Source organism: Dicentrarchus labrax, unplaced genomic scaffold, assembly GCF_905237075.1.
Source record: "Dicentrarchus labrax unplaced genomic scaffold, dlabrax2021, whole genome shotgun sequence".
Classification (NCBI taxonomy): domain Eukaryota; kingdom Metazoa; phylum Chordata; class Actinopteri; family Moronidae; genus Dicentrarchus; species Dicentrarchus labrax.
The window spans coordinates 23,135,287-23,154,162 of NW_026136706.1; the positions used below are offsets into that span (position 1 = coordinate 23,135,287).

At 39.2% G+C, this 18,876-nt stretch overlaps 1 protein-coding gene across 50 annotated transcripts in view; it reads left to right on the forward strand.

Moving 5' to 3' along the window:
- The window catches only part of neb (nebulin), a 62,700-nt gene that overhangs the window by 3,441 nt on the left and 40,383 nt on the right, over positions 1–18,876 (forward strand). For 35 of the 50 annotated variants that reach the window (XM_051405101.1, XM_051405104.1, XM_051405098.1 and 32 more), the window contains 49 exons: positions 1,165–1,209; positions 2,062–2,169; positions 2,290–2,397; positions 2,633–2,737; positions 2,842–2,946; positions 3,107–3,211; positions 3,921–4,025; positions 4,740–4,844; positions 4,939–5,046; positions 5,541–5,657; positions 6,150–6,251; positions 6,351–6,458; positions 6,562–6,666; positions 6,780–6,878; positions 7,517–7,621; positions 7,726–7,833; positions 7,965–8,078; positions 8,197–8,394; positions 8,507–8,614; positions 8,727–8,825; positions 8,918–9,022; positions 9,292–9,399; positions 9,541–9,852; positions 9,969–10,175; positions 10,295–10,399; positions 10,514–10,621; positions 10,716–11,027; positions 11,200–11,406; positions 11,554–11,658; positions 11,786–11,893; positions 12,008–12,319; positions 12,446–12,652; positions 12,759–12,863; positions 12,953–13,060; positions 13,153–13,464; positions 13,592–13,798; positions 13,905–14,009; positions 14,166–14,273; positions 14,379–14,690; positions 14,870–15,076; positions 15,171–15,275; positions 15,462–15,569; positions 15,693–16,004; positions 16,107–16,310; positions 17,301–17,405; positions 17,506–17,613; positions 17,938–18,249; positions 18,361–18,564; positions 18,697–18,801. In XM_051405101.1, coding sequence (XP_051261061.1) covers positions 1,165–1,209; positions 2,062–2,169; positions 2,290–2,397; positions 2,633–2,737; positions 2,842–2,946; positions 3,107–3,211; positions 3,921–4,025; positions 4,740–4,844; positions 4,939–5,046; positions 5,541–5,657; positions 6,150–6,251; positions 6,351–6,458; positions 6,562–6,666; positions 6,780–6,878; positions 7,517–7,621; positions 7,726–7,833; positions 7,965–8,078; positions 8,197–8,394; positions 8,507–8,614; positions 8,727–8,825; positions 8,918–9,022; positions 9,292–9,399; positions 9,541–9,852; positions 9,969–10,175; positions 10,295–10,399; positions 10,514–10,621; positions 10,716–11,027; positions 11,200–11,406; positions 11,554–11,658; positions 11,786–11,893; positions 12,008–12,319; positions 12,446–12,652; positions 12,759–12,863; positions 12,953–13,060; positions 13,153–13,464; positions 13,592–13,798; positions 13,905–14,009; positions 14,166–14,273; positions 14,379–14,690; positions 14,870–15,076; positions 15,171–15,275; positions 15,462–15,569; positions 15,693–16,004; positions 16,107–16,310; positions 17,301–17,405; positions 17,506–17,613; positions 17,938–18,249; positions 18,361–18,564; positions 18,697–18,801 — 7,380 coding nt within the window. The remainder of the gene's footprint in view (positions 1–1,164; positions 1,210–2,061; positions 2,170–2,289; positions 2,398–2,632; positions 2,738–2,841; positions 2,947–3,106; positions 3,212–3,920; positions 4,026–4,739; positions 4,845–4,938; positions 5,047–5,540; positions 5,658–6,149; positions 6,252–6,350; positions 6,459–6,561; positions 6,667–6,779; positions 6,879–7,516; positions 7,622–7,725; positions 7,834–7,964; positions 8,079–8,196; positions 8,395–8,506; positions 8,615–8,726; positions 8,826–8,917; positions 9,023–9,291; positions 9,400–9,540; positions 9,853–9,968; positions 10,176–10,294; positions 10,400–10,513; positions 10,622–10,715; positions 11,028–11,199; positions 11,407–11,553; positions 11,659–11,785; positions 11,894–12,007; positions 12,320–12,445; positions 12,653–12,758; positions 12,864–12,952; positions 13,061–13,152; positions 13,465–13,591; positions 13,799–13,904; positions 14,010–14,165; positions 14,274–14,378; positions 14,691–14,869; positions 15,077–15,170; positions 15,276–15,461; positions 15,570–15,692; positions 16,005–16,106; positions 16,311–17,300; positions 17,406–17,505; positions 17,614–17,937; positions 18,250–18,360; positions 18,565–18,696; positions 18,802–18,876) is intronic. The other 15 variants (XM_051405132.1, XM_051405148.1, XM_051405152.1 and 12 more) reach the window with 13 other exon arrangements.

The following is an 18,876-nucleotide window of genomic DNA, read 5'->3' on the forward strand; positions in this document are numbered from 1 at the left end:
TCAGTTACTGTACTCTGAGGTGCTTGATTGGGAAGTAAGGTTTTCCCCTTACCTACACGGTTTATCCCAAATTACCACTCACTTAAAAGGGTTTGTAACCATGCAGAAACTTTTGTTTATTAGCCCCGATTTTGGGATATTTATCTCTGTGATTTGTGACTCCACTCTAATACAATGGAAGTGAATGGAATTTGATTTGTGGTGCTCACAGCGTTGCCTCATTAAAAAAATTCAACAGCAACATCTCTTTCCAGAAATAGCATTATTGTTAGTCTGGATAATACTGTCAACAGTTTTCATAGGGGACTACTTCTTCTGAAGAAAATAGTTCCTAAGAAAATAGTTTACACTGTTCTGTTGAGTAACAAGGACATTGTTACAAGTCACTGTTGAATTTTTAAAATGCCATTCTTCAATGCTGTGAGCGCCACAATTGAAACTCCATGAAGACAGAAAACGTAGAGACAAATTAGTCTCAAAGTGCTTTACAAAAAACTGTCTGCATAACTAGATATTACCAGAGGTAAGTGAGAAAATTAGTTTTCCTGTCATTTGAGTGAACCAGTTCTTAAATCCCAGGAGAGTCGTGTGTGAACAGACATGGAGATTATAAAGCTGTATAAACAGTTTGTGTACGGCTGTGTGCTGTGGCAACTAATAACAGGAACAATGGTCTCTGAATTAAAACAACAAGAATAGAATTATTGTCATGTGAGTGCCTGGTGTTTATAGACTTGGTCAAAGAGAGAGCGGTCAGGCTCACATAACACAGAGGATATAAATGCATATCTTTCCTCTGTAGAATACAGGCTTAATTAGACTGCAGTCACAATTACAGCATATTCACCTCTGAGGATTTTCCCTCTCTTTCAGTGACACAGAGGAATCCGTTTATTACAGGTTAGGACAAAGATCCCTGATGGCATCACTTGCCGCTTTTATGAGGTTGATGAGATGTTTGAGGGCATTTGACAGAACAGCTACTAATGTGATGCAGCGTAGAGTGATTTCCTATTTGCGTGTCAATGGCAGTAATTGATGAAGACCAGAGCTGTGGAAAAATCACCCTCAATCCAAGAAAATGATTGTGCTGTTTCTCCCATAACTTGTTCTGGCAGTTTTAAAACCCCAGAGTGTGTCCTATATTTGTAATATGTTGAGCAGATTACAACGACGACTGTCAGTGAGCAAAAGACTCAGGTCTTTCAGGTAAAGCACCTCCTCCCAAAGGACAACAGTCTGTCAATCAGTACAGGATAACCCTCCCTTGTCTTGACAATGGTGCACCCCCCCGTCTGCATGCCATACTGCTGTCTGGTTTCATTGAAGGCAGAGCGTCTTTGGTCTTGGCAGGGTTTTATGTTAAAAGCCTTTAAAGTTAGCAACTGTGCTAATAATGCATGAACATTAAACTCTTTTTCAACAATTTTCTAATAGTACTTTTATTTATTTATTTATTTTTTTTTTTGCCAATTTTGCATTTTAATGTGAAAAAGAAATGGCTGCTTTTTGATACTTTTTAATAATTTAGTTAATTGCTTCTTTCAGTTTAGTTCCCTGTGGCTTTACTTCCCAAAAGATGAGATACTGTAACCCTCATGTATACATGTTGCTGAGCCTTGAATTGCATGCAGCGCAAGATGCTCATACATGCTCTTGGTGTTACTTATGTTGGTTTTGTTTGTCCTTCCTGTCACCCTTCATCCTGTATTATCTCAGTACATAATCATGCCATTATCTTAACTACTATGTAGTATTACATGTAGAATATTTTACTGATTATCCCCTAAAGTCTTGACTTGAATCACTTCAATCGTCATCATTGAAGTTAGAGCAATACTGCAACCTCACACTCATTAATATCAAGTTTTCTCTTCGCCATGACACGATCAGATTATTTAATCCACAGAATTGCATTATAGCTGCAAAATACCTAGATCATTTATTTTGTTAAACTGTCCTGCTTGTCTTTGATGACACCCCTGTTGTAAGTGAATGTAGTTTTGCTAGGCCCTTTTGTCAGTTGGATAGTTGACTGTATTTCCCTCTGTCCTCCTCCAGACTGGCTTGCCGACCAGGAAGGTCAGGAAGAAGGTCAAGGTGGATACTTCCAAGTTCATGACTCCATACCTGGCCCACAGCCAGAAGATGCTGGAGCAGTTCAGCCATGTAAGCAACAAGTTTGGGTTCAAAATAAATACTCTCTAATTTGTCTGCTTCGTTTTAAAGAATTCTATTTTCAGTGATTTTCATTGCAGCGTATATGATGAGTATTGTACTTCTTGACAGAACAAGTACCGGCAAGCATATGACATTTCCAGGGGAAATCCTCCTGCCATCGTCACTGATACCCCTGAAATGATTCGTATCCGGAAGGCCCAGGAGCAGCTTAGCGAGGTAATACTGAAAACTGTGGTGATATTTTCCCCCAAATTATGTTCAATCAAATGATGCTGTGGCCAGAGTATGACAGTATAAATATGGAGCGGGTTCCTGAACAAATTCATTGTGATTTTCTCTTTGGGTAAATTAAAGAGATAAAGATTAAGATTAAAAGAGAACTCAGCTCCTCAAACTTGATTTGAACTTGCTCTAGTCATGTATAATAATAAATCACACGTATCATCATCAGGTCAAATACCGCATGGAGGGAAATAAGGTTCGGACAACAAGCCTGTATGATGGGGAGGCCAAAGATGTCCTCCATGTCAAGCGTGTATCTGAGCTAATGAGCAAGGTGAGTCACCTGAACTTATAACAATATACTGAGATTTGAAAAAATATTATTTGAGTGTTTAACACCAATGGCATGCTGTTGCTTATCTCTATCTATCTATATAGGTTCTGTACAGGCAGAAGTGGGATGAGACTAAGGACAGGTACCTGCTGCCTCCTGATGCTCCTGAGCTGGTCCTTGCTGTGAAGAACGCTGCTAACTACAGCAAAGTAAACAAAATGTGGCATTCAAGCACTGTGTTTATTATGTCCAAAAAAAGATTTTTGCTGACTTTAGAAAAACATCAGACAGTATGATTTGATATAACAAAAATGTCTTTATAAAACTTTGGTATGCATGGAGTAATTCATGACTTTCCACCTTGTTCAGAAACTTTACACTGAGGCCTGGGATGAAGAGAAGACCATGTACTACCCTTACAGTGACAGCCCGGAGCTACGCAGGGTGGCCAAGGCTCAGGAAGTCCTCAGTGATGTAAGTTTTCAACTGGAGTAAATGAAAATACATGCTGTGTAACATTCAGATTTGGGACCTATGTGTGGTTTAAATATTTTTAGGGTTAAAAAGGGCAGTATTGTGACATAATATTTGTCTGGAAAAAAGAGGCAATTTGATTAGATATAATTTTTACAGTATTTATCTCTTTAATTGAATCTCCAATACATATGTTATACCACACACTATAGGACTTTATCCACATCACCCCAGTGATTTTATCATTGTGCTGATAAAACAATGAATAAGGTAAGCTGTGACTTCAAAACAAATGGCAACTTCATTTGATTGCTCTAAGATGGTCATGAGAGTGCTCTTTAAAAAAAGAATCACCTAAGCTGATTTCTCACTGACTTTGCTGGCAGATTGCTATTCAGCATCCTTCACACAGGAACATTTTCTCTGCCTTTATATATATTTTTTTTGTTTTAAGGTCCATTTGTTTGTGCTGAGGCAGATGTATCATATGTAGCAATTTACACTCACATTGCAGGCAATTAAAACAGTCATTTGTGCCCCTCTTTTCTTTTTGAACACAATTGCATGTTACCTTTTCTGCTGATGTGGGCAAGTCACCAATCAATGCAGATACCATCTGTCTGAGGACAACTGTGCTCTAAGGTTAGCTATTGATGTTGAAGAATCACCCACGTCAGTTTCAACTGCTCCTCTGTGTGCCCCCCCACAGGTTCACTACAAGAAGGGTCATGATGAGCGCAAGGCCAAGTACACCTCCTTGGCTGATCCTCCTGAAGTGGAGCTGGCTAGGAGAGTGGCCCATCAGCGCAGTGATGTAAGCAGAACAATTATTATTATTATTATTATTGTTATTAATTATGCAAATATTTATTTGTAAAACAAATATAAGAAACACAAAAGAATAGAGCAAGACAAAGTGAGAAAATGGCCTGTTTTCTTTATCCTGCTTCCAGTAATTCCTTAGAAAATATTCAGCATAAGGTGTAAAAAATAGAAATACTGTGTATAGGGTTTTCATACACTAGTCTTTCATTAATAATAGTGCAAAACACAGTATAACATACCATGGGCCATGGGTGTGGCAGCACACTTTTTGGCTGTAAATGTGTGGTTCCCACACAGTGCACTTGGAAATGGTGATGGATCGAAACATATCCATGGTCATACATTGTCTTTGGAATGTTTGGAGTTTATTAGTAGCCGTTTTCTCTTAACACAGTTGACAGGAAAATAATAAACAAATAATTGCTTCTCAGGATAAGTTTAGAGGCTCAAACTTGAATATTTTGCCCCGTGCACCTACATGGAAACAGGACCCAGAGATACCAACCAACCCTAAGCTGCTGCTAGGAATAACTGGCCACCTGCTCTCTGATATTACTGGCCATACTAAGCTAGAAGGGCGAGGACAACAATAGGTTGAAATGACAGGGATTCCACTCATTCCCAATGTGCTTTATCAAACATATGAAGCTATCTAATACGTTCCTCTATCTTCTAATGTTGATTGTTATTTGTTTTTCCACAGCTTAAGTACAAGGAAGATTACAATAAAAATGTGAAGGGTCAATGGTGCGAGACGCCGTACTTCGACGTTGCCATTGCAAGGATGGCGATGGACAACTTCAGCAACGTAAGAGCTTATTGCTAGATAAGGGGCAGTATTTTCACAATGTTATTGGTTTGTCATTTTTCTGTAACTAACAGTTGACCTCCTCTCTTTTCAGAGAAAATACACGCAACATTATGAGGATATAAAAGACCAAATTTATTTCATGCAAACAGACACGCCCGTTTATGACGCAAACAAGAAGGCTCGTATTGCTGCTAGTGAGGTAAGTACACACAAAAACACACACAAAGGTATCAGAGTATTTTTATAGGCCCTATCTCATGTGGAAGACACGACTGAGAGTTGACCCGTGTCTCAGAGCGTTAGTGTGAGTCAACACACTGAGTCCACTCTGACGCAGGGATCACACTCTTTTGTGCCCACACATGCACTGCATGACTGAGAGATCTACATTCGGTTCAATCTCACTACACAAACTGTGTGTGTAGTTTCACTATTCCCCAGTAACAACAGGTCTGATTATGTGAAGAGGCTTTTTCAGTTACTGTACACCTCATAGCTTCCCACACATTCACACACACAATGCAAACATGCGTCATCTTAGGAGACGATAAAGACACACGTGTTGTTTCACCATGACTGACTTAAACCAGCGTTATGTTTTATGAGTCAGTGTATCAACCTTGTGAATAAACCTGATCAACACATTTTGTTTTCTTCTTACTCACGCTTATTCCTCTTGTTTCTGGTTTGCAGGTCCAATACAAGAAGGAATATGAGAAGAGGAAAGCGCAGTCTGACTACAACACGCTCCCCGCCACAGAGAATCCTCTCCTCCGACAGCTCAGATATGCTGGCACCATCCTCAGTGATGTAGGTGTCTGAAGAAACCCTACATAGTGAAAAACTTTGAATCACAGCTGGTTTTATGAAAAATTCTAGAGGTTATTTTGGGAAAAACTAATTATAAAATCTTTAGAAAGTAGTACAATCGTGCTATAACAATCTGACATTACTGGTCTTCATGTCTGTTTCCTGTGTGGAGAGATATGTTGCTGGTATGAATTTGACAATCACTCTTCTTAGACTGCTAACTAAAAAACAAGGTGACTGCTAAAATGATTGAGGTTGTTGTAGGTGTTACTTAAACTGTCTGACATGGAGCTCCTCTAAGTTGTTTGTCATATTAGTGATGCTAAATAAAAACCAAACATACAGTGAGTTGGTTGATGCCCAAAAAGACTTAATTAAATTAAGTCAAATGCCACACTGACACGTTGTTTGCAGTTAGCCAGTGAGTGTGACATCCTGTTTTGCTTATTTGAGTTACTGATCATCATTTCTATAATCTTTTTCTATTTGCAGAAAGTGTATAAGGCCAGCTATGAGAAATCCAGAGGTTCCAGCATCAACTATTGTGACACGCCCAAGTTTCAGATGGACTCCGTACTTAAACAGTTCACTGATGTATGAATAATCCATTGGTTAAAATACTTCCTTTTATCACAACCAATATCATTGATTTTGTTTTTTTTAAATGCATACCTTTTCCATGTATTCTTTTAGATACATTACAAAGAGAAGTATGACAATGAGGTGAAGGGCCACTATGTTGGCAGCTATGAAGATCTCTATATGCTTCACTGTCAGAAAGTTGAGGAGATGAAGAGTGAGGTAAATTATTTTTATTTTTCTAAATCAAATCACTGCTGTAAAAAATGTATTATATATTTATATGATATCTTTCCTCACAATTTTTTTATATTTTATCTTGCAGCAACAATATAAAGCTGAATATGAAGACATAAAAACGAGATGCTTCTTCCCACAAACAATTACACCTGAATATGAAGTTGGGAAGAAGCTTAATCAGTGTAACGATGTGAGTATTAATGACTAATGAAATACTTCTTTGCAGTAAAAAATATTCATATTTGTCTTAGTTTGGTCTACTCGTATGTATGCTACAAAACGTTTTTGTCTTATGGTTTGCAGAAAGTTTACCGGCAACATCCAGGCACAGTGAAATTTACACAAGTGACGGATTCGCCAGTTCAGGTTCAAGCCGCCATCAACGCAAAACAGCTAAGTGACGTACGTATGACTGCATGGACCACCTCCTCTTAGTACTGATACAAAATACATTGAAATTGGTGCTGTATATCTCATAAACTCCAAGTGGATCAGCACTAGAAGGTGCTGTAATTTTACTTAAAAGTGTGTGCTATCATTTGAATTCCCTCTCACTGTATGTATGTTCTTATGAATCCTATAAGTGATTCATTTAAGGTTGTCGTGAACATACTCTTTTTTATTTTGTCTTTTTATTGACTGATATACTAATGCTTTAGATCAAATTCTCCTAGATATGCAGATCAACTTAAAATGTGCCCAATCATCCACATAGCCCAGCTGTCTTTCTGTGGGCACCATGGAAACTGGAGAGCCATCTCTCTGTAGTATAAATAGCATCAAGCATTCAGTTGGCCCAGAATAAACCCTGTGATCAGAGAGGGGCTGGGGAGGCAGGGAAAAGGACAGTTAATACAGCTCCGATACAGTCCAGCTAATACACTACTGCCCTCCAGTGACAGAAAATCAAATAACAATTTACCTTACTTACTTACCTTACTTCTGCCTTATCTAGATGTCTCTGAATGTACAATGAGCAGAAAAAGAGTTTTTCTGTTTTTAAAATAAAAGATAATGTTATCCCTTTGTTCTTTTCGCAGTTGAACTACCATGCAAAGTATGAGGAAACAAAGTTCAAGTCTAGTCTGCCCCCAGACTATCCCTTCTTCATCCAGTCCAGAGTAAACGCCTTTAACCTCAGTGATGTAAGTAACTGCTTATTTGTAAAAACTGTACACTCTAGCAATCACTGAAATTTAATTGCTATCAGCTTTTAATTTCCTGAATGACATGATTCTCTCTCTTGCAGAACTGTTACAAGTATGACTGGGAGAAAAACAAAGCGAAAAAGTTTGAGGTCAAGGGAGATGCTATCTCGATCCTTGCTGCCCGTGCTCACACAAACATTGCCAGTGATGTAAGTATGCTACCATATCAGCCTTTATGATTTCAGTACTTGTTGCTTGCTTTGTATTTTTCACTTATTTTTAGTATTTAGTTACTTTTTAATTAATATGGTAATTGATTACCTTTTACTCTTCTTTGCAGGTTAAATATAAGAAGGAGTACGAGAAGAACAAGGGACAGATGGTCGGAGCCCTCAGCATTAATGACGATCCCAAGATCTTGCACTCTGTTCACGTGGCCAAAATCCAGAGTGATGTAAGCTATTAGCCTTCTGTAGGACTACATTACTTACATTACCCTTAATATTCATTTATCAGAGCTGAGAAAAGAAAAGAGAGTACTCGTGAACAATCTCTTTCTGGTATCTCCACAGCGTGAATATAAAAAGCACTACGAAAAGATAAAGACCAAGTACCATACACCACTGGATATGATGTCAGTCACCTTGGCCAAGAAATCCCAGGGGATTGCCAGCATGGCCGGGTATAGGAGCATCAGCACCAACTTCTTCCTTCCCCCCGACAGCGTACTGTTGGACTTGGCCAAGAAAGCCAACATCATCCAGAGTGACGTTAGTATAGACAGACTTTTGGTTTTAATCATAATATAAAACTTTGCTATTTTGAGATTCATTATGTGTTCTGTAACATCATTTGGATTTGTTTTGTTTTTCTGCATTACAGAATGAGTACAAGTCTGACTACAACACCTATACGAAAGGTTCTCCATGGATCGCCTTTGGCTCCATGGAAGTGGAAAAGAATAAGAAAGCTGGGGAGATCCTTAGTGAGGTATATGCGCAACTGCATCACTTCAATCTACTTGTATACTCCCTCTTTAAAAACGTAATTGAGGGTTGGTGGGGTATGTCACATAACACCTTAATTTACTTGTTTCCTACAGAAAAAATACAGACAACACCCCGACACAGTCCCCTTTACATCTATTGATGACCACCCAGTCATGATGCAGGCCAAAGTCAACCAGCTTCAGAGGAGTGATGTGAGTATGCTGTCACTCTAACGTTTTTTTTCCTGAGAATATTGTTTTAGCTTTAGTTTGATCTAAAGCACATGTGACTTCTTGCCTTGCAGCTGTTCTACAAGAGAGGTTTAGAGAAGATCCATCAGAAGTACTCTCTGCCTCCTGATATTCCTGAGTTTCTCCAGGCCAAGTGCAATGCCTACAACATCAGCAATGTAAGCCGTAAATATACTGACAAATCACAATATATTTGAATTATATAAGCCAACTTTTTTCTCGTAGCACACTTTTTAAGCAGTCATTTTGAGCATGTGTAAATTAATTTGCCCCAAACCATGAAATTATAGATATAGCTGTGTATACGCAGACATATACTATATGTGCAGAAATCTGTGCATGTGTGTTTAAATATGTAGTAGATCAATGCCAAACGTATTCAGTATTCATATCTTCTGTTGTTTACATATGTGATTTGTCATTTCAGAACTACTACAAACTTGGCTGGCAGGAGATTATTGCTAAAGGTTATGACCTGAAGCCTGATGCTATCCCTGTTAAAGCTGCCAAAGCTGCCAGACATGCTGCCAGTGATGTAAGTTTTCTTAAAGACTGAGCCAACTTCTCAGAGTTATGCTCAAACTCCATTTCAAAATGCCCTGTGCCAGATATATAATATATTAAAATTCTTGAAATGAAAAATAATTATAGGTCCTATATGCTCTTTAACCTCCAGGTCCAGTATAAAAAAGCTTACGAGAAGGCCAGAGGCCACCACGTTGGCTTCCGCAGCCTCCAGGACGATCCTCTGCTGGTTCATTACATGGAGTTAGCTAAACTGCAGAGTGACAAGAACTACAAGAAGGACTACCACAAGGCCAAGCTGAAGTACCACACCCCAGTGGACATGATAAGCCTCGCTCATGCCAAGCATGCCTCATCAGTGCAGACCTTTGCTGGCTACAAGCAGCACCACCATAATTACTGTCTTATGCCTGACTCGATGAGTCTGGACCTTGCTCGCACCATGAACTATAATTCCAGTAATGTAAGTTAAATCTTTGGGTCTTTTGTGTCATAATGCATGTAAATACTTTATGTCCTGGCTAAAAGACGCGGCAGATCTTTACACTGCATTTCTCACATGTCTGTTTTACTTTTCAGTATAACTATAAACTGGATTATGAGTCCTCAGTCAAGGGACTTGGCTGGGTTCCCATTGGCTCCCTGGAGGTGGAAAAAGCCAAGACAGCAGCAGCAGCTCTGAATGAGAAAAAGTATCGCCAGCACCCTGAAACCATCAAATTCACCAGTACCACTGACTCCATGAGCATGGAGCTGGCCAAGGCCAACGCCAAGATCATGAATGCGGTGAGAAGGAGGAAACAGAATAACTTCTTAATTTGCTCTAATATAAATCTCATGATTTTAGGCCTTGAATTCGTTTTTCAGAAAAGACATAAACCAGTCTCTTCCTTGTAATTGTGCAGAAAGAGTATAAGGCCAGTGGAGAGAAATTCATGCACACTTACCATCTCCCAGCTGATGCCCCTGAACTGATGCAAGCCAGATACAATGCTGTCAACATCAGCAAGGTTAGTTGCAGATTCTGTCTGGTATTTTCCAGCCTTTGTGCACATGTGAAATGTATACAGAAATCAAATTGTTGCTATATATGTGATTGTGAACACCATGATAATTCTATTTAGAATTACTACACCTACGCTCATCGTCAAGATCTGCTCAAAGGACATCATGTGAAGGAAGACGCTATTCCCATTGTGGCAGCAAAGTCTTGCAGGGACATTGCCAGTAATGTAAGTTGTGAATATGCTAGTACTGTAATACATCTATTCAGATGTTACTAAATCCTAATATTGTTACTCATACCTAATGCTTTCTTTTATACAGTACAAATATAAGCTGGCTTATGAGAAGGCCAGAGGCCACCATGTTGGCCACCGCAGCCTCCAGGACGATCCTCTGCTTGTTCACTATATGAACGTGGCTAAGATGCAGAGTGACAAGAACTACAAGAAGGACTACCACAAGGCCAAGCTGAAGTATCACACCCCAGTGGACATGATGAGTTTGATCCATGCCAAGCAGGCCTCTACTGTTCAGACTATGGCTGGATACAGAAAGATCCCTCACAGCTACATGCTTCTGCCTGACAACATGCACCTGCATCTGTGTCGCGGCATGATGGAGATTCAGAGTAATGTATGTTTACACTTTTCACCTATATGTTACCATGGTGTGATGCGAGTATAATTGGTGCATATATAAGTAAATGCATTATATATACAGTAGGAAAGCACATATGCACAGTAAGAAATCTAAACTCTTCTACAAACTTTAAGATAATAACATGTTGTTCTCTATATATCCACAGAATGTCTACAAGTCAGATTACAACAACTACTGTAAAGGCTTAGGCTGGGTCCCTATTGGTTCTTTGGATGTCGAGAAGGCCAAAACTGCTACAGCTGCACTGAATGACATCAGCTACCGCCAGCATCCAAGTACTCTCAAATTTACAAGCAAGACCGATGCCATGAACATGGCTCTGGCTCTCACCAACACAAAGCAGCTGGACAACGTAAAAATGTTTTCTCTTTGTAGTAAATGCAATGCATTTGCATCTCTAAAAATGTATTTAAATAGTGATGCAAGTCGGACCAAAACTTCTGCTACAAGACCCTTAGATGAATTTACAGGTTTAACTGTTCTTTTTCCTTCCCTCTAGACTTCATACAAAGCTTCTGGTGAGAAGTTCATGCACACCTATCATCTGCCAGCTGACAGCCCTGAGTTTCTTCAGGCTAAATTCAATGCCCAAACCCTAAGCGAGGTTAGAGCACAACACATTTATTGAAAATCATAGTTGTAATGTGTTTTATTAGCTAAATATGCATGTCAAAAGAATCAGCCTCATCTGTGTACAAAACATTGTCCTAACACTTTCTGCTTATCCACAGAGTCACTACAAACACAAGTGGCTGGAAGATATTGCCAAGGGATATGACCTGAAGCCTGATGCCATTTCTATCCTGCATGCCAAGCAAGGCAGACATATTGCCAGCAATGTAAGTAAATTCTAAATCTTCCAGACACAGAATATATTCAGCACCTTTTTTACATGTAACTGAAGCATTCATTATCATCTACAAGTAACTAACTCCCTTTCCTTTTTCTTTCAGGTCCAATACAAGAAAGCTTACGAGAAGGCCAGAGGCCACCATGTTGGCTTCCGCAGCCTCCAAGACGATCCTCTGCTGGTTCATTACATGGAGATAGCTAAACTGCAGAGTGACAAGAACTACAAGAAGGACTATCACAAGGCCAAGCTGAAGTATCACACCCCAGTGGACATGATGAGTGTGGTCCAGGCCAAGCATGCCTCTACTGTTCAGACTATGGCTGGATACAGAAAGATCCAGCACAGTTACGCTCTCCTCCCTGATGCCATGAACCTCGTGCTCGCTCGCACCATGAACACCCAGGCTAGTGATGTAAGTTGAAAAATTAAAATACCTGCTGTGCCAGGCCCAAAATAATTATATACATTTATAAAGGCAGATACAATTAATAATTGTTGTGTGATCTCTTCATTGATGATACGTTACATTTCTTTTTAGTGCAATTACAAGTCTGAATGGAACAACTATGTCAGAGGTACCGGATGGGTTCCTATTGGCTCAATTGCAGTCGAAACTGCTAAAGTTGGCGGTGACATTCAGAGTGAAAACAAGTACCGTACTCATCCATCCACCTTCAAGTTCAGCAAACTTATGGACTCTATGGACTTGGCTCTGGCTACTGCCAACAACAAGATCATGAACAAGGTGCAGCTTCTTTAAATGTACTCTAAAGTGTAGAACCAATGTTGTCTTGTTCATAATCACCATTATTTTTTTTGTTTGTTTGTTTTTCTGGTGTCTTTATTTACAGAAAGCATACACTGCAGCTTGGGACAAGGACAAACTGACAGTCCACGTCATGCCAGATGCTCCTGAAATTGTCCTGGCCAAGGCTAATGCCCTCAACATGAGCAATGTAAGGAATAAGATATATTACAAAATGTAAATATAATATTTTTATTGCATTTTATTTCATTTTATTCCTATGAATTTATGTTTTCACAGAAACTTTACAAAGCCGGTGTTGTGGAGATGGCCAATAAGGGCCACAACCTCAAAGCAGACGCCATCCCAATTCAGGCTGCCAAGGCTGGGACCACCATTGCCAGTAATGTAAGTTAGATGTAAATTCCTTAACCAAATTAAGAAATGCATGTACTTTAATCCACCATACATGGTAAACAAGTATCTATTCACTCTTACAGTACAAGTACAAGTTGGCTTACGAGAAGGCCAGAGGCCACCATGTTGGCTTCCGCAGCCTCCAAGACGATCCTCTGCTGGTTCATTACATGGAGATAGCTAAACTGCAGAGTGACAAGAACTACAAGAAGGACTATCACAAGGCCAAGCTGAAGTATCACACCCCAGTGGACATGATGAGTGTGGTCCAGGCCAAGCATGCCTCTACTGTTCAGACTATGGCTGGATACAGAAAGATCCAGCACAGTTATGCTCTCCTCCCTGATGCCATGAACCTCGTGCTCGCTCGCACCATGAACACCCAGGCTAGTGATGTAAGTTGAAAATTTAAAATACCTGCTGTGCCATGCCCAAAATAATTATATCCATTTATAAAGGCAGATACAATTAATAATTGTTGTGTGATCTCTTCATTGATGATACGTTTACATTTCTTTTTAGTGCAATTACAAGTCTGAATGGAACAACTATGTCAGAGGTACCGGATGGGTTCCTATTGGCTCAATTGCAGTCGAAACTGCTAAAGTTGGCGGTGACATTCAGAGTGAAAACAAGTACCGTACTCATCCATCCACCTTCAAGTTCAGCAAACTTATGGACTCTATGGACTTGGCTCTGGCTACTGCCAACAACAAGATCATGAACAAGGTGCAGCTTCTTTAAATGTACTCTAATGTGTAGAACCAATGTTGTCTTGTTCATAATCACCATTATTTTTTTTTTTTGTTTGTTTTTCTGGTGTCTTTATTTACAGAAAGCATACACTGCAGCTTGGGACAAGGACAAACTGACAGTCCACGTCATGCCAGATGCTCCTGAAATTGTCCTGGCCAAGGCTAATGCCCTCAACATGAGCAATGTAAGGGGAATCCATGAAGTGCCATAAAGCTGATAAATCAACAATTTGTAATAATACAGTATACAGTTAATGGTGATCAGTGATAACGTGATAACGCTGTTTTATTATTTTTTTCTTTTATATTACGCAGTACCCTTTCAATTATGTCTTTTACAGAAACTTTACAAAGCCGGTGTTGTGGAGATGGCCAAGAAGGGCTACAACCTCAAAGCAGATGCCATCCCAATTCAGGCTGCTAAGTCCTGTACTACCATTGCCAGTAATGTAAGTTCTTGCAAACTGCATGAAATCAGTAATCACAGTGCTGCTAAAATCTAAATCATAAAACAGCACAGTCTCTGTGAATGACAAAGTATATGTTTGTCACAGTACAAGTACAAGTTGGCTTACGAGAAGGCGAGAGGCCACCACGTTGGCTTCCGCAGCCTGCAGGACGATCCTCTGCTGGTTCATTACATGGAGGTGGCCAGACTGCAGAGCGACAAGAACTACAAGAAGGACTACCACAAGGCCAAGCTGAAGTACCACACCCCAGTGGACATGATGAGTGTGGTCCATGCAAAGCATGCTTCTACTGTTCAGACAATGGCTGGATACAAGCAGATAAACCCCCGCTACACAGTCCTGCCTGATGCCATGAACCTGGAACTAGCTCGTAACATGCAGTTCATCGCCAGTGATGTATGTATAGAGTTTGACTTAATTATCTCAGAATAACCATTATTGTTATTATTATAATTATCATTTGAAAACTAAAAATCCCACGTTTTTACGTTACATTATTGTTATTATGAGCTAGGACGAGAGCTATCTGTGTTGCATTGTAAAGGACATTTTTTTCTGTCGATATTCTTCCTCAGAACCAGTACAAGAGTGATTATCAAAGCTTCATAAGAGGATTAGGATGGGTTCCTATTGGATCAATCGATGTTGAGAAAGCAAAAACAGCTGGCCAGATCTTCAGCGAGAGCAAATACCGTCAACATCCTAGCAACTTCAAATTCACTAAGGAAATGCAGTCCATGGATCTGGCACTGGCCACTGCCAACAATCAGATTATGGATAAGGTACTAGATAGGCCTTCCTGTGAAAATAACACGAACACCTCTTTTGTAACATTTTCAAACAATTATTAAACCAACAACTTCATTTTGTTTTTAGCAAGCCTACAGCAAAGCTTGGGAAAAAGACAAGACTTCAATCCACATCATGCCTGATGCAATGGACATTGTTCTTGCCAGAGGAAACAAGAAGAACGTCAGTGAGGTACAGGGTGATACTATTTTTAATTAAAAGCAAACGTACTGTATGTCCCATGGTAACCACAAAACTTACAGTATGGATTTCGATAACCTGGAAGTGGGTACATTACTTCAAGTTGGTGCATGAGTATATTCATTCATAAGTATACATGCTTTCCTCGATAAAAATGCATATTTTCTCTCTCTTCAGAAACTGTACAAATTGGACAATGAGCTGTCCAAGAAGAAGGGCCATCATCTTCGTGCTGATGCTATTGCAGTCCAGGCTGCCAAAGCCTCCACTACTATTGCTAGTGATGTTAGTATCTGGTTATACTGTATTACCTCTATATATCATATCATATTTCACATATATATCATTTCTTACACTTTCCTCCTCACCAAAGTATGGTTGTGAAAACTCTCACAATTGCTTTTTTAGTACAAGTACAAGACAGGATACCGTAAGCAGGTCGGCCACCACATCGGTGCTCGCTGCATCGAGGACGACCCTCTGCTCATGCTGGCTCTGAACTCAGCCAGGATTGCCAGTGATGCTCTGTACAAGAAGGACTTCAACAAGTCCAAGACCAAGTTCAACCTTCCAGTGGACATGATAGCCTTTGAACTGGCCAAGAAGAACCAGATTCAGGTCAACCATGCCAACTACATCACCCGCCTCCACAACTGGACTTGCCTGCCAGACTCCAATGATGTCGTCCAGGCCAGACATGCATATGACATACAGAGTGATGTGAGTATGAATCCTTGAATTTATGCTATGGAAAGTTTTCATAATATTTGTTAAAGTTTTGGAACATCTTTCACCTTAATAAACCATTTTTGTTTTGTCCAGGCTGTTTATAAGGAGGATCTGAAGATGCTGAAGGGTATTGGATGGGTGCCTATAGGTTCACTGGATGTTGAGAAGGCGAAGAAAGCTGGTGAGGCCCTGAGTGAACAAAGGTATCGTCAGCACCCAAGCAACTACAAATTCAAAGTCACCACTGAAGACATGCCCATGGTGCTGGCTAAGGCCAACGCCCAGATTATGAACAAGGTATTTATTTTGCCTTTACTGTCCCAACAGATTTATTGATTTTTATATTTATTCTGTTTTTTTCAGAAAGTAATACCTCTCAATAAAACTGTCTTTAAAAGTAGAGTCGCCGATGCTTTGCTTTTTCACAGCAAATAAATTTTATGATACTTTTGTTCAGTTATTTAAAAGCAGATGGCAACACTTAAAATAGACAAATAGACATCTTTTTATAGTAATACATTTTACCTTGTTTGATAGATGACTATAATTGACTTGAAACAAAGCAATTTAATGGTAGAGTAATATTAATTCCAAAATATTAAAAATTCTCATGTGCCCATTAATTATTTTTGTAACATTTTGTTAATGTAATGTGCAACAGGCCTGTATCTGATTTATTAAAATTTATTTCATACCTAAATATCTCCTAAATTGTTCTTCTAATGTAAAAGTAAGTTCCCTTTGAATGATACAACCATATTATATGCATGTTCACTATGATAATAATTTTTTGTTTTGTGTGTAACATATAGGGATTACTGATTGCATATTGTTGTAAAACCCTGTGTTGTAGAATGATAAATGAATTAACCTTGAATTATTTTAAAACCTTAGAGATTTGTGTTGTCTTCTGCAAATAAAGTGGAAAGTCCAGCAATCAGTGCAAACAACAGCAGTGATAAAGAAAAACCTTGTTTTGGGCCTCTGATTTCAAAAAGCATTCTGAGGATGACACTTGATGAATCCCGCCTCAAGGCTTTACAGTATAGTTCTGATCTATTCAATATAATTTGGACCGACATTGAATGTGTACAATACTGAGAAAAAATTTCCAGCAAAGTTGACTCTGTCAAAGACCTTTTCTGCTTGGCTAGATTCAGCATAAGAAATCACATTGAAGAGTTGTCTCCTATTAGCAGAATATTTGTCTAAGATCAGTATTGATCTTAATCAAAATGTTTTATTTTTTTTGTATAAAAACTAAACAAAAATAAAAATACTTTACAGAGTGCTTACATTCAAGCCTGGGAGAAAGACAAGACTACCGTTCATGTCATGCCTGATGCCATGGATATTCTACTGGCCAAAGCAAACAAAGTCAACTACAGTGTGGTGAGTACCTCGCAAACATTCTCTACGTGAAGTTGTCATGATATGCCACCACTTTTCAGAAGATGCTTGAAGGTTTTTTGTATGTTTTTCCTTCATACAGAAAATGTACAAGCAGGCAAATGAAGAGGCCAAGAAGAAGGGATATGACCTGCGTAATGATGCCATCTCCATTATTGCAGCAAGGGCTACCAGGGATATTGCCAGCGACGTAAAATCATTTAACTTCCACTCATTGCAATTAGAATAAATTATATTTAATCAAAAAATTTGAGGGCATGTCATGAAGTTTTAAGATAATTGTATTGTTTTAGCAGTGTGTCTTAGTCAAATGATCAGCTAATAGATTATATTTTGTATAGTAGTTACTATTTTATGCTTATATTTTACATTAGTAAAGATTCAATTCATTAAGAACAAGACTACATGCTTACTATAAAATGAAAGTGATATGCAGCAAAGTCCGAAAAACAATATTTCTACTTACATTATTGCTTTACAATATCCATAATACAATTTTCTTCCTTCTTTGCAGTACAAGTACAAGACAGGATACCGTAAGCAGGTCGGCCACCACATCGGTGCTCGCTGCATCGAGGACGACCCTCTGCTCATGCTGGCTCTGAACTCAGCCAGGATTGCCAGTGATGCTCTGTACAAGAAGGACTTCAACAAGTCCAAGACCAAGTTCAACCTTCCAGTGGACATGATAGCCTTTGAACTGGCCAAGAAGAACCAGATTCAGGTCAACCATGCCAACTACATCACCCGCCTCCACAACTGGACTTGCCTGCCAGACTCCAATGATGTCAGGCTGGCCAGACATGCATATGACCTACAGAGTGATGTAAGTATTAATCCTTGAATTTCTGCTATGTAATGTTTTCATGTTTATGAATGTATATTTTAAAGTTTTGGAACATCTTTCACCTTAATAAACCATTTTTGTTTTGTCCAGGCTGTTTATAAGGAGGATCTGAGGATGCTGAAGGGTATTGGATGGGTGCCTATAGGTTCACTGGATGTTGAGAAGGCGAAGAAAGCTGGTGAGGCCCTGAGTGAAAGAAAGTATCGTCAGCACCCAAGCAACTACAAATTCAAAGTCACCACTGAAGACATGCCCATGGTGCTGGCTAAGGCCAACGCCCAGGTTATGAACAAGGTATGAATCATCAATTCTTGAAATGCTGTTAAGTGTAACTAATTAAACAATTACTCAGTTTTTCTTATACTTAAACCTCTGATAGTTCATGATATAAATAACCTCTCATACTGTTGTTTTCTATGACTTCAGAGTGCCTATGTTGACGCCTGGGAGAAGGAGAAGACAAAGATCCACATCATGCCTGATGCTATGGATGTTCTTCTAGCCAAAGCAAACAATGTCAACTACAGCTTGGTAAGTGAATAATTAAGCATACAAGGGTAAAGTAACTCTCATATATGGGTTACTTTTAATTAGGGCTCGAAGATA